This window comes from Protopterus annectens, chromosome 2.part2 (genome assembly GCF_019279795.1).
Source record: "Protopterus annectens isolate FY-2018-M chromosome 2.part2, PAN1.0, whole genome shotgun sequence".
Lineage (NCBI taxonomy): Eukaryota > Metazoa > Chordata > Ceratodontiformes > Protopteridae > Protopterus > Protopterus annectens.
Window position 1 is genome coordinate 26112852 of NC_056730.1, and position 15989 is coordinate 26128840.

Genomic DNA, 15989 nt, shown 5'->3' on the forward strand with positions numbered 1-15989 from the left:
GCCCCCCACATGGGGGGTGCAGGGTGGTGAAGCCCCCCTGCTAAAATGTAAATGTAGTGTTTTATTTTATTTTTTGTAACACGCTTTAACAAAAGCGCTTTTTCGATATAAGTGTTTTTGTTAAAGTGTGTTCGGTTATTATGGATTCGGATGTTTGCTCACTCGAGCAACCATCCTAGATCCATATATATATATATATATATATATATATATATATATATATATATATATATATAGGTCTACTTTGTTTCATTGAAAGCTCATTTCACTGAATTTCAATTCACATTGAACAAATCGCTGAAAACTCAAATTACTGAAAACTCATTTCACTGAAGTGAAGTAATGATACTGTGTAGAGTACTCTAAGGCAAGTAAACGGTATATGCCCTTTTCCCCACTGTAGTGCGATCCTGGAGTTAGTATATATAATTGGGAGGCACAGCCCCCCACATAAGGGGGTGTGGGGGACATAGCCTCCCACTTAGTTTGGGTATATATTGTCTTCTGGAGAGAGTGAGTCATTAGTGTTGTACGTATGCATGTTTATGGTTTAAAATGTATTGTTTTGAAGCTTTTAGTTAAATATAATATAAAACCAAACTAGGTGGGGGGCTGTACCCCCACACCTCCCTAACTATATATACTAACTTCAGGATCGCACTACAGTGGGGAAAAGGGCATATACCTTTTACTTGACTTAAAGTACTCTACACAGTGCCAGTACTTCACTTCAGTGAAATGAGTTTTCAGTAATTTCAGCTTTCAGCGATTTGGTCAGGGTGAATTCAAATTCAGTGAAATGAGCTTTCAATGAAATAAAGTAAACCCATATGCATAGATTTGTTCTCAGAGTAAGTCACCTACTGTGAGAGCAAGTCCTGAGTACTCAAGTGGCTTACACTGACAGCAGTCTTTTGGAATCTGGCCCAGTATATGCACATCACTTTTTGATCTAAAGCAGCCACATATATACATATGCATACATATGTACACACACACACACACACACACACACACACACACACACACACACACACACACACACTTACAAGCTGCATACACATATGCATCACAAATACTGAACCTTCTAATGGTAATGATGACCTCTGCCTTCTGGGTTTTATGTAATTTCTTGGGCAGGAAAACAGGTGTCGAGTGCTCAGTTCTTTCCTTCCTGATTGGCCTTCCAAAGACCCAAGTCCATTTTTGAACCATCATCGTTATCAACCTCCTTTTCCCCATTTTTCTACATGGGTTCAGTGTGTCATGTTAACTGTCGCCATATCTCTCAGTGTAGTGCCACTCCCCGACCTTCTTTGACCATCACGCTTTAATGTTACGTCTTCTCTAATGGAATCCGTCTCTTGACTCCCTCTTACCCTCCTCCTGCCTCTTCCAAATCTTCTTTATCACGTTGTCTTCTGTTTTCCTGCAGATGTGACTGAACCACTGTAATCTGTTCTTCTCGACCTTCTCTGAAAGCAGAGCTACTTGGCTCCTGCTTTGATGTCCTCATTTCTTCATCACTCCCACAATGTGTATCCTACCACCCATCTCGTGCACCTCATCTTCATCACTTCAAATTTTGTTGACTGCTCTGTGTTCACCGCCCCTGTTTGTGTCATACAGAAGGGCTGGTCACATCACTGTTTTGTACACCTTACTTTTCATCTTTGGCACTCATTTGTAACACAGTACTCCTGCCACTCTGTGTAAGATGGGTGCAGTACCTCTGATTCTACCTGTGGCATCCTCATTCAGACACCTCTTTTCCTAAACCACCCCTTCCAGACAACTGAAACTGTTAACTTGCTCCATTATTTACTCCCATCTCACTTTTCAGCCTCTACTGATTTCCCCATTTTCTGCTATAACAGTTTTGTCAGTAGTCAGTTTTAGTTTCATCTCTTGTGCCTTTAGTTTTCCATTCCAGTCTCCTATTATTTGCTGATGTTCCTGCTTGGAGTCTTCATGTAATGTCACATTGTCTATGTGCAGCAGCCTTGTTGATCTGTACCTCGGACCTTTTTTTTTTTTTTAATATAATCCATTACCAGTATGAACAGTTGTGCGCTCAGAACTGAACACTGATCCATACTCACTCCCACTGAGCCTCTCTTGAGTCCAAACACTGTTTGCACTAGTATCACTGGTTCCTTAACTAAGAAAAAAAATCAAAAATATTCTATCAAAAAACTGACACATTACACATACATAACAAAGTTGCTATTGGATTCACACACACACACACACACACACACACACACACACACACATATATACATATATATATATATCTTTTCAGGACTAACCTTACACTGTACTGGCTATGAATCAAAAATACCACTAAATAATTTCATAAAATATTGGGAGTAACAAAGTATCCTATTGCAGTTTAATGAACAGGGACTACAGGACTTGTCAGGCTATCATAAGCAACCAGTATGACAATAAATGACACTTTAATGTAGGGCATCTGATTTTCAGTCATTACTTAAACAAAAGCCACAAACTAGAATGAGGAAATGCTTCAAACATTTGTCATGAAGGCAAACAGGTACCCTTTAGGAAGAATTACTGGCAAGCTTACCATATTAGTGGTATTCTTTGTTATGATCCGGTGTCTGCTGATTGATAAGGTCAAAGCCAGGGACTGACTGACAGAATGCAAGCTAAGCAGTAGCGCCTAAAAAAAAGAGGGGGTGTTTGATACATGGAAAGAAAGGGAGAAAAACGAAACATTGCACTATATTTATTCAAAATCATTTAAGTGTTACATTCATTTCAATGATGTGGGAAAACTGGAAGCATCTGTTATAAAAATGCACATTTAATCTCTTTTGATAATTAAAAGGAAAATAAAGCATCTACCTGAAAACCTTCATCCTAAAGAAATTCCCATGCATACCCATATAACAGCTCACAAGACTGGACTGTACCTTAAAATCATGACCACTATAAGCCAAAAGATGGCTATATGCGGGATATGAATCATTTCCTGCTTTTATTTGTAATAAGAATATAAAATCGTAACGAGAACAGAAAATGAATGTTCAAGTATCGGTTTCCATACCATAACAGCAACCACAATTTCATGAAGATCACTGCCATGCACGCAAACATCTTAGATCATGCTTTTAAACATGGCTCATAATCTCAAAAAAAAAAAAAAAAAAAAAAAAAAACAGAATAAAAGGTTTTGCATTAATCTACATTTCCAGAAGAACGTGTCTTAAACTCTAATGTCCCATTACTATAATATTTAGTGATATGCCAGAGGAATAAATAAAAAAATTTGACCAGGGACAGACTAAAAAAAATGTGGCAGAATCAGAGACAGTTAAGAACTATGGACCAAATGTTGTCAATTACTGTAATCATTGGTCCCATAACAAACTTGTTCTCCATTTCCAGCATGGTTCTTCAGTATCCTTTATCCAACCCAGTGGTTTCAGTTCAATAATTACTGTAACTTCTGTCTGGTAAATGTTAGGTGCCTATACAACTTAATTTTCCATATGATCATTAGCAGCATTCAGGTATATTCAGGATATGATCTGCTTTCATTACTGCGCCCTAGCCATCAATCCATTTATGAATACATGTGCATCTAACTAAAAATATAGAGTTCACAGGACAGGGAAAACAATGCTGTATATCTATTAAAATGCAATGTAAACATTTTATAATTCTTCTTATAATGTAATTTTCTTAATGATGTATTCCTGTTGCATACAAAAATTTCAGTTATAAAAAACAGCACTTGATTTTATCATTTCTGAATAAAATATAAGAGCTATGCAATAAAAATCTTAGTAAAGTTTTCTGCTTTGTTCAGACTTAACCTATTTCATGGTTAGAGTTCATACAAGAGACCTCCGAGGCACAGATGGTGCTATAATCTTCATTATTCCGTCTTGGAGGCTGCACCTGTCCTCTGCATGCGTGTTCTTGTTGGTTCAGTCTGAATCAATGGTTCCTGGGTAACAACTGCTGTGTAATTTTTACCTAAAAGTTCAATCTCCACTTTTTGACCAACTTTGCTGAGTTCTACTGGGACATAGCCAAATGCCACAGACTGCTGGGTGATGTAGCTATAAGCTCCAGATGTGGTATTGCCGACCACCTGAAAATTAATGAAAAAAGTGAGAAGAACACAGTAGGTGAGATATATTTTTACAAAATAAGAACACAACAGAGAATAAGCAGATCAGAAAGGAAACTGACAGAAAAGAACACTGGACACTGAGGTTAATGGTGCTGTGTTGAGCAGAAAATGTATGTAATATGACAAAGAGAAAAACAGGAAGTGAATTCAAAGGACTCTAGCTGAAATGCACAACAGGAGGTAAGTTGAACACATCCATGTCTGGCACATGCTAATAACTGCAATGTTGCTCATTAGTCTTGGCCTGCTCTATCTCCCTGCACATCTACAATGCAGAACAAAAAATATACATCGTTTTATGTTTCACTGATGTTTATACCTCTAATTCTGAGATAATGTTTCAAATCAGTTGCCAAAGTTACTCTTTTTGTCACTCACCCATACTGTTCTTGCAGAGTTCATAAAAGCTTATAAACAGATGTTTGAATGCCATCAGCTCCATTTAATGAACTCCATTCATAAAAAAAAAACAAGGCAGATATGTATACAGTCCTACAATTGCAGATCTACAGATGAAATCAATTTTGAGGAGGCCCATACCTCTTTCATAATGGGGAATATATAGTCTTCATATACACTGATTTTTATAAATCATTCGATAAGCATGAAGCATCCTTCTTGTTTTCTTGTCCAACGCCTTTTGAGCCCAATCACTAAGGTAGGATAGGACAATCAAATTGGTTTACAGCTTGGACTTTGTTCCTAGATGTCAGCACTGTTTAAAATATTAATTGTAGTCTTCTAAAATGTTCCTTACTAAGTTTTATTCACATTTGCTCATGTTTTATTGCTGATCCTTCATGAATTCCCAAATATTTATACACCTACACGTGTTGTGTTTAAGTTCCTTTATACCACATTCCTGTCCCAGGCTGATGTTTTCTTGGTGCTGCAGCTTTCCTGCTTTAAAGGTTGCTGTACGCATTTAGTACAGTTTATCTGGAGTGGGGGTAGAATCTGGCAAGCACTAGGACCCAGGACAGGCGGCAATTTTGGTTGTTTCTGATATATGCTTTATCAGCAGGGTGTTGTTTGTCTTTCGCCTTTTCCCGGTAAGGGGTCACCACAGCGGAACTCCAGTCCACTAATGATTGGCAGTAGATTTTTACAAAACACCGAGGTGCCAGCTCGACGCTCAACCTTCAACAAAGGCACGGTAACTAGCAAAATTAGGTGAATGCATTATATTTCTTGGATTATATCTCTATCTTTCTAAAATATGACTGGATACCAATCTTGTTCCCCTTTTTTAAAATACCAGTTTAATATTATTTTACAAAAAACAAATGTCATGTACTCAAAATAATGATGCGGTGTCCATTTTCATTCTTCCTCAGCTGATGGGTCTTGAATTTGACATCAGGTCTGCCTCAAACGCTTTTACCAGACTCACAGATCCAGCTCTCTAGCTCCTCCTTTTACCCATAATGTCCCACTCTCCTGGTACACCTCAGATCAAGTTTGCTACCCTAATAGTAACATGTACAAGACATTCTACTATAAAAGAATACAAGATGAGAGCCTACAGAAAGACTTGAGTTTAAAGCTGGGAACAGGTGAGTTCCAAAAATACACCTCCTAGGCCTTAGAAAGATAGACAGAAGGGGGATGGAGGGTGAGGAGTTGAAGAAGAATAAAATTGGACAACATAGATTCATCATTATGGGGCATAACATTTGTATCAGATATTATCATTTTCATTCATTCCTCAACTGATGGGACAAAGTCACCAGCTAGATGAACTTTGGGTGGTTCTCATGAAAGGATATTCCGGAGTACAGTGGAGCAAAATGCTGCCCTATTTTTGGAAAGTATGTCTAACTTTTAATTAGCAATAAAGATACGGGCATTAGACCAAGTTGCGGCTGCACAAATATCATCTATGGGAGCTCTTGACCAGAAGGCTGAAAAGGTGGCTACAGATCTCATGGAATGTGCTTTGGGGGGCTTGGGTAAAGTAAACCTCTTTCTTTATAGACAAAGGATATACAAATCAGAAGAAGCTGAGAACTAAGATAGAAGGGAAGACAGTGGAACAGGTAAATAATTTCAAGTATCACAACACCAGCTCTTCAGCTCGAAAAGGAAAAAGGAATCCAAATGTAGAATACGACAACGGCCAGTTCACCAAACTCGATTTATTTGCTGTACAGTCTCTAGCGCCTCGGCTTAACAAAGCCTTCAAGGAGTAAATTACAATACATCACTATTACCTATTTATACACACACCTATTAACTAATTACATAATTAAACAATCATTAAACAATTAAAAAAATCCATTACCTTTTAAAAAGACACACTTTTCCAGCAGCAATCCACATTCAGTCCCTTTGGTGTAAGTGTCTGATATTTTAAAATAAAAATTAATTATTTTCTTAAAAGTAAATTCTTCATTCTTTCTTCACTAGCTCCCTTACTATCAACCTTTTCTAATACAGATGCCTTAAAACTAGTTATATCAGAATTATGGAATTTAACAAAATGTTGAGCCAAAGGGCTCTCTAATTTGTTATTTTTTATGTCCCTAAGATGTTCCATTATTCTCACTTTAAACATTCTTTTCGTTTGTCCTATATAGAATTTTTTACAACCACATTTAATCGTGTAAATAACTTGTTTAGTATAACAACAAAAGGAACCTGTTGATTTATAACTTTTTCCATTAATATAATGAAAAATATTCTCCACATGAGAACAAATTTTACAATTTCCACAGGGCATTGTACCTAAACTACCTATTGTTCTATCTATATGAGGAATAGGTGGTTCAAATTTAGTGTGTACTATCATATCTTTGATATTTCTCCCTCTACGATAACTAAATATTAATTTTTTTTTTTTTTTTCTTCATCATCCCCTTTAATTCTTCATAATTTTGTAAAAATCGCCAAAAATATGATATACAATTCTTTATATCATTACTACAAATATTATATGTGGATACCATAAAAATACTATCCATGTCTCCACCTTCTTCATTATGCTTTTTTTCTCTATATTTTTTATTCTGAAACTTCCCATTATACCTCTTTCTAAATATTTCATCTCTACTTCTTTTTAATACTTGCATATCATATTTCCTATTTTTAAACATTTCCATCGTATTATTAGTTTCTTTTAAAAATTCATCTTCACTATTACATATTCTGGAAATTCTTAAGAATTCACCGTATGGTATTGATTCTATAGTATGAGTAGGATGGCAACTAGTGCCCATCAAGAATTGATTAACTGAGTCAAATTTTCTATGTATGCTTGTGGAAATATGTTTTCCTACAGTTCCTTTTAAATTAATATCTAAAAAAGAGACATTATCTCCACATTGTAATCCATCAAATTTGATATCAAATCTATTATTCTGAATATCTTTTATAAAATTGTCAATTTCAGATTTACCTCCTTTACACAAAAAAACCAAATCATCTATGAACCTAAAATAATGCATAACATGTGTATTAACAAAATAATGTGTATAAATACATTCAGATTCCATTAAACCCATAAAAATATTGGCATACATGGGTGCAAATGCTGCACCCATTGCAGTGCCCTGTATTTGATGATAAATTGTATTATAAAAATAAAAATAATTATTCTCCAAGCTGAATGTTACCAGTTCCATTATATAATGAGTTAGTGGATAATCTCCCATTGATTTAAACACTGCCTCTAAACCATGTATATTTTTAATATTAGTGTATAAACTACTAACATCTAATGTTAACCAATACATATCCTCACACCACACAACATTCTTAATTTTATTTAAAAAATCAAATGAATCTTTAATATATGATGGCAACTTTATAACTTCTTTTAGCAGCACTTCATGTAAAATAAGTCCTAGATTATGCAAAAAATAGTTACTAGCCGATACTATCGGTCTACCTGGAGGGTCATTAATATTTTTGTGCAGCTTTGGTAAGCAATAGAACTGTGCAAAACTACAATCACTTATATTTAACTTATATTTTACATCACTTTCATTCCAATAACCTAATCTAAGACCTTTTTGAATTAGTTCCATATAATTATTATGAGCCGTTGTCAATTCCGCTAAAGAACTCTCCCTATATACTGATGTATTGGTTAACAAGTTCATACACATCTTAACATATTGCGTATGATGCATGATAACTATTTTATTACCTTTGTCAGAAGGCTTTACTATCAACTCTTTTTGTCTAGAAAATTTAATTAGCTCAGACCATTCATTTTTGGTTAAATTAAAATTCACAGTAGAGGTATTTACATTTTTTACAATTTCATCAATCTCAAAATTAATCATAGTGGAGAAATTCTTGATGCCCTCATGTATAAAAGGTGGTACAAACTTCTTGTCGCTTCTTATTTTCGAAGTATCTATAGTACAATAAGCGTTTAGTTCACTAAAGCATGATACAAATGATTCATTTATAGATTCTCGGTCATCTTCAAAATCACCACTATCTAAACTACGTATATCAAACTCTTTCTGTTCCACATTCTCATTTGCAATACAATTAAAATAGTACCATAAATGTAGTTTTCGTATAAACTTAAAGACATCAATTTTACACTGGTACATTTTCGGAAAAACTGTCGGAACAAATTTCAAGCCATGATTTAGTACTGTATATACATTTTCATTAATAAAGCAGCCTGATAAATTCACTACTTTGTTACAAGCATTAAAATTAATACCATTTTGTCCTTTTGTTATCGCGCCACGGGTGATATGGTCCTCCCCTATAATTCTCTTGTTCTGCATACGTACTTTTGAATTGTAGTTGCCTCCCTGCTGGTCTATAACCGCCGAAATGTTCAGGTAGGAAACAGTCATCAGCAGGCGGTGATAAAGGGGGAAAATCATGTTCTTTTTCATTATAACTCGGTGCTCTATTTGGTTGTTTGTCAGTATACCTGGAAAAACTAACAGTTCTCGCTTGCTGATTATCCTTCACATTCGAAAAGTTACGGTTGTAACGTGGTCTCTGATTGGCTCCGCCGAAAAAAGCAGTACCATTTTCAAAGTCTCTCAGGTCTCTTGAAATTTTATGAATCTTCTGTTCTATACATTTGTTTTCAAGAATGTGAACCTTTTCTTGAATATCTATCAAGCAAGATTCAAATTTAGTTCTGTCCAGTGTAGCCGATAAATTCATGCATAATAAATTGATGTCTTTTTTAATATTAGCTAGTTTCACAATGTCCCGCTCTATCAAAATTTTCAACCATTCTATGGAACATTGGTGCGCTGCTTTTTCCCATCTGTTCATAAACACTTTATCAGTTGCGCATGAGGAAACAAAAGGTTCTGATGGAAATTTTATGGCTCGTAAGCCTCTGGGCACAATATTCAAATCAACATACCGTTGTAAACTGGTATAGTTGTAATGTGTCAACATCTCTTTATCCATTAAATTTTTAAGCTTGGATAACAGTACCTTAATTTCACCTGAATATTCTGTAGATCTTTTACCAACATGGGCAAAAGGGTTAGTGTCTCTCTTGCTTCTGGTTTCGGCAAAAAAGCGTTCCCAAATCGGGATACCTGAATTAACCTCTACATTTCCTTCCGTTCTATGTATGTCTAACTTTTAATTAGCAATAAAGATACGGGCATTAGACCAAGTTGCGGCTGCACAAATATCATCTATGGAAGCTCTTGACCAGAAGGCTGAAAAGGTGGCTACAGATCTCATGGAATGTGCTTTGGGGGGCTTGGGTAAAGTAAACCTCTTTCTTTATAGACAAAGGATATACAAATCAGAAGAAGCTGAGAACTAAGATAGAAGGGAAGACAGTGGAACAGGTAAATAATTTCAAGTATCTGGGAGGGGTGGTTGAGGAGAAGGGAAGTTTGAATGAAGAGGTCAAAGCCAGAATCAGTGGGGCTGCAGCCAACTGGCATACAGTCTCAGGTGTAGTCTATGACAGAAGAATGCCGAAGAAGCTGAAAAGTAAGGTGTACAAGACAGTGGTGCAACCAGTATGGTACAGAAACCTGGGCAGTAAAGGCTGAGCAGATGAAGAAGCTAGAGGTGATAGAAATAGAGTGGCTGAGAAGGGTGGTAGGATGCACAGTCAGTCAGATGAAGAAATGAGGACACAAGAGCAGAAGCAAAAGTAGCTCCAGTCGCAGAAAAGATTAAAGGGAACAGATTACAGTGGTTTGGACACGCATAGAAAAGCAGAAGACAATCTGGTGAAGAAGATTTGGGACAGACAGGAAGAGAGTAAGCGGAAACGAGGACATCAAGCAAAGAGGTGGATAGATTGTGTGAAAAAAGATCTGTGACAGGCATAAGTATTGAAGAAGGTAGGAGTGTGGCACTGAATCAAGGGAGGTGGCAACAGTTAACACGATACCCCGACCCCATGTAGAAAAAGGGAGCCACTGATGATGATGATGATGATATACAGTTAGCCATTTGGCTACAGTCACTTTAGAAACTGCTTTACCCAATTTGTTCTTGGAAAAAGAAATAAACAATTGATCAGAATTTCTGAAATCCTGTATTCTGTGCAAATAAAACCTCATCTGCCGATGTACGCCCAGAAGATGCAGCATATATTCTCCTTTGTTTGAAAGTTTCAGGAAGAACACAGGTAAATTGATGACCCGAGTTAAGTTGGATTTGGAAGCTACCTTAGGTAAAAAAGGATAGGTTTGTGCATAAAGAGACCCTATCTTTATGGAAGATCAAGTATGAAGATCTTGCAGAGAGGGCTTGGAGTTCAGATACTTGTCTAGCAGAGGTAATAGCAACAAGAAAAAAATGTTTTCCAGAATGCAAACATAAGGTCAATGTTAGGGGAAGGCTCAAAGGAAGGTTGGGTAAGAGCCTGTATGAGAAACGTCAAATCTCAAGGAGGGGTAGGATCTTTAACTGGGGGCCTGAGTAAACCGGTAGCTTTAACGAAGGCTTTGCATAATCCAGGAAAGAATGATTCCCTCCTGAATGAAAGTTTTAAATGGCTGATATTTGGACTTTGATAGGAGAGTAGCTCGCCCTTTTGTTAAAAATGGAGGCAAAAAGTCGAAAACCGCTGACACTGGGGCAGAGTAAGGCTCCAAATCTCTCTGAAGAGCCCAGATTGAAATTATTTTCCATTTACTTTTGTAAATTTTCCCAGTGGAAAGCTTCTGGAGAGGATAAAGGAATCTGACATACTGGGGAAGAAAGCCTGTGCTGTTTAGCCATCACTGGAACTGGAGAAATTATGCGGTTAACTTGTGGCCGTGGATGTCTGGATGTTGCATCCCTGTCAGGTAAGATAGAAGATCTGGACTTCGATCCAGTATTCAAGGAGGATAAATGAGGCCAGAGGAAAGGAAATCAGACCTGACGAGGCCAAAAGGATACAATGAGGATGACTGTGGTCTTCAACAGGGATGCTTTCTGTAGATGTCTGGGAATTGGTGGTAATGGGGGATAAGCATAAAGGAGACCTGAGGGCCAATCACTGACCACAGCATCACACGGTGACTCCTCCTGTGGAGGGACCAGAGCAAAGAACCTGCTGCACCTGTTGAGGGGAGAAGCAAAAATCATAGCAAGGCTGACCCTACTGATGAAAAATCTTTTCAGCCACTCTTTGATGGAGAGACCACTAGTGAGGCATCAAAATGGACCTGCTTAGTCTGTCTGTGAGCATGTTGGTTTTCCGCAAGATGTGTGTTGCCAAAAGAAAGCAACTGGGAGTTAACGCCCATTGCCACACTCTCACTGCCTCTCAACATATCAGGCAAGATATGGTCCCCCCATTTACTTATATCAGACTACTGACATGTTTTCAGCATATATCACAATTATTCCCAAAGGTAGAACATTTTAAAAATCCAGCAGCACTAGTAGACAGCTTTCATTTCCAGGACACTGATGCACACACTGGACTTTTCCAGGGATCATGCACCCTGGACTAGAAATGGTGTAGGAATTGTGGTGAGAGAGAGGCTAAAAAGGCAGTAAGGGATATCATCAGAATTAATGACAGACTCATGGCAGTCAGATTCCAGTGTAATGATAGGGCAGTATTCATAATCTCAGCCTATGCCCCATACCAGGGTTGTGACAGTGAGGAAAAGGGTGCATTCAGGCAGCAGTTGCAGGACCTACTAAATAAAGCAGGACAACATGAATTGGTGTTGATAATGGGTGACTTGAATGCACATATTGGGACAGATAGAAGAGGATATGAGGACTGCCTGGGTCCACATGGGTGGGGCAACAGGAAAAAAGAAGGAGAAGCCATTCTAGACTTCTGTCTGACAAATGGCTTGATAGTAGCCAACACATGGTTCAGAAAGAGACAAGAGTCACAAGATCACATACAAGAGTAGTCAACATGCAACTCAAGTAGACTTCCTCCTAGTAAGGAAAAGGCACTGGGGCAGAATCCACGACTGCAGTCATCCCCAGTGAAAAAGTCTGCTCACAGCATAAACCATTAGTTGCCACAATCAGCTGCAAGCAGTGGTCAGAGAAGACTCTAAGGTCAACACAGACCAGGCTGAAGACCTGGAACTTGACTGGAGAGAAAGTACAGCAGTTCAAAGAATTACTCAGGACTCTAGCACCCCAAGAAGAGGAGGAAATAGGTGGAGTTGAAGAAGAATGGCAGCGCCTAAAAACAGCATGTGTTAGGACTACAGAAAAGATATGTGGCCGAACCAGGTATGGAAATAAGGTACACAAGGAAAGCTGGTGGTGGAATGTAGAAGTCCAGGAAGTCATAAAAAAAAGGAGCAGCGCAGGAAGATGTGGGAGACAGAAAAGACTGACCAGGCTAGGAAGGACTACTGGTTGGCTAACAAAGAAGCTAATAAAGAAGTTGCAATAACAAAGAATAGGGCATCGGAGGCACTGTGCCAACTTCTGGAAAGTGACTCAGTAAGGGGCACAAAGAAACTATATCAGGTTGCAAGGCAAAGACAGAAAGATAATGAAGATAGTCAGACACCCTTCATTAGGGATGCCGGCAGCAGCCTGCTCACCAGCCCAGAGGACATCAAAGGCAGATGAAAGGAGTATTTCCAGTGGTATCTGAATGAAGAAAACCCCATAGAAGCTGTACTGCCCTATAAACAGCCTACGATGAAAGAAGAAGAGGAGCCCACCCTAGAAGAAGTAAGAACATCACTAAGGAAGATGAAGTCAGGGAAAGCAGCAGGCTCAGATGAGGTCACAGCAGATATGATAAAGATGCTGGGTGAGATGGGGAGAAATGGCTCCTGAGGGTACTAATAGCAGTGTGGAGAGAAAGGTGTATCCCAGATGACTGTAAAATAAGCATAGTCATGCCAGTGTACAAGAACAAAGGGGACATCCACAACTGTGGGCAGTACAGAGGCATCTAACTCCTATCACATTACATGAAAGTTGTGGTGAGGGTGACTGATGAACAGAAACACAGATTAGTAGAATGTAAGATACATTGGTAGAATTAGTGCAGGCTCTGTACAAGGACCCAATGACTCAAGTACAAACAGTGTTCAGCCTCACAGAGGGCTTCCCAGAGGGAGTGGGTGCACATCAGGGTTCAGCTCTGAGCCCACTGCTGTTCATACTGGTGATGGACTACGTTAGCAAACAGGTCAGAGGGGACGGATCAGCAAAGCTGCTGTATGCAGACGAAGTGGCAGTACAGGCAAAATCTGAGCTAAGAACTTCAGCAAATTGGGGAAATCAGAAGAAGCTGAGAATAGAGATAGTAGGGAATATAGTGGAACAGGTAAAGGTTAAGTATCTGGGATGAGTAGTTGAGGAAAACAGTAGTCTGAATGAAGAGGTCAAAGCTAGAATCAGAGGGGCTGCAGCCAACTGCCATAGAGCATCAGGTGTGTAGTCTATGCCAGAAGAACGCCAAAGAAGCTGAAAAGTAAGGTGTACAAGACAGTGGTGCATCCAGTACTACTGTACATTACAGAAACCTGGGCAGTAAAGGCAGAACAGCTGAAGAAGCTACAGGTGATGGAAATGAAGTGCCTGCGAAAGGTAGTAGGATGCACACTGTGGGACAGATGAAGAAATGAGGACATAAGAGAGGTAGCCAAAGTAGCACCAATTACAAAAAAGATCAAAGAGAACAGATTACGGTGGTTTGGGCACGTGTAGAAAAGCAGAAGACAATCTGGTGAGGAAGATTTGGGACAGACAGGAAGAAGGTAAGAGGAAGCGAGGACATCCAGCAAAGAGGTGGATGGATTGTATGAAAGAAGATCTGCGACAGGCAGGAGTGTGGCACTGAATCAAGACAGTTGGCAACAGTTAATATGATACTCTGACCCCATGTAGAAAAATGTGAAAAAGGGGGTTGATGATGAAACATGCACCCTGGACTGTCTTTCCCAAGAAATGTCCCGCCCAGACTGGGAGGCATCCATGTTGACTATGGCTACTGGCTGAGGGAGAATGAAGAGATGACCTTGACAGATGACTTCTGAATGAATCCACCAAAGAAGAATTTCCTTGCAAACTTTGGAACTCTTGGCTGGGTCGCTTAGAGGATGCTGAAGTGTAGACCACTGAACTGAAAGAGCCCATTGAAGGACTCGCATATGATACCTGGCTAATGGGACTGGAATTATTGTGGCTGCCAGCAATCCGAATGCTTGGAGAACTAGTCTTGCTGTCAGCTGAAAAAGGGAGATCACCTTCATGACCTGAGACCTGAGAGTGAGAATCCCTGTCAGAGGAAGTGAGGCTATCTGGCTGGTCCTGTCTAGATAAGCACCTATGAACTCCAGGGTCTGAGTAGGGGTAAGCTGTGATTTGGTGTAATTGACTGTGATGCCCAAAAGATGACATAACTGTAGAAAGTAATTACTCACTTAAATCAACAGATGGCTGGATGGGTCAGTCAGGAGCCAGTTGTCTAGAAAAGAAATACCTGGAATCCCAGCAGTCTTAGGTGAGCCACTACCACTGCCATGCATTTGAACACCCTGGGGACTGTGATGAGACCAAAGGGTAGTGTTCATCATTGGCACCCTGCTGGAATCGCATGCAATTGCATGCATCTTCTGGAGTGCCTGTTCATTTTGATATGAGAGCACAAATCCTGAAGATCCATCAAGCACATCCAGTTGTCCTTTCATAAAAGAGGTAAAATGAGCTGAACTGTGACCATCCAGAACTCTTACATACTGGTTGATTCTTTGGTACTACAAAGAATCTTGAGTAAGTTCCAGATTTTTCTTGGTCTGAGGGGACCCTTTGGATGACTTTTTTTCTAGCAGCTTTTCTATTTCCTAGGCTATAGCCTCCCCTCTGATTACGTGTAACATAGGGGATGTTTTTCATTTTTTGTGGCAATTTAGGAAAATGCTATGAAATAATCTCTGGATATGATTTTCTGCATTCAAGTGTCTCTTGTAATGGATGCCCAGGCTTCTGGATGCAGAGATAAGTACCCCCCCCCCAACAGCCTCCAGAGTGCAGCAATTTGGTAAACCTTCAGGATCATTGATAAGACCTGTCAGGGAAAGTATCTCTGAAGTCCTGGTTCTGCAGTCCACCTCTGCGGAGAGGGTGGCATTTTCCATTACAGTTTCCTCCCTGCCCTGGGAAGAAGTATAGCCTCATAATTCCTGGAAAGGCCCTTGGGACTTGTGGAACCACATCTTTCTACTACATTGCTGATTCCAGGAGAAGGATCACTAAGTAGTAGAAAAATGAATCCCAGTGGTAGACAGGGTCCTTCCATCTTTTTCACTTTTGGAGAGTGTTTAACTTTGGAGCCAAACAAAGATGATCCATCAAAGGGAGCACTGATGAATGAAGACTTGAAAGGCTTCACAAAATGACACAAGCACATCCAGGCATGCCTCCTGAC

General features: G+C 39.1%; 1 protein-coding gene across 1 annotated transcript in view; it reads right to left on the reverse strand.

The window, feature by feature from the left end:
* Positions 1-2736: 2736 nt before the first annotated feature.
* The window catches only part of DMGDH (dimethylglycine dehydrogenase), a 1049975-nt gene continuing 1036722 nt past the window's right edge, over positions 2737-15989 (reverse strand). Inside the window, exon 16 of the mRNA XM_044063708.1 lies at positions 2737-4126. Coding sequence (XP_043919643.1) covers positions 3908-4126 — 219 coding nt within the window. The 3' untranslated portion in view covers positions 2737-3907. The remainder of the gene's footprint in view (positions 4127-15989) is intronic.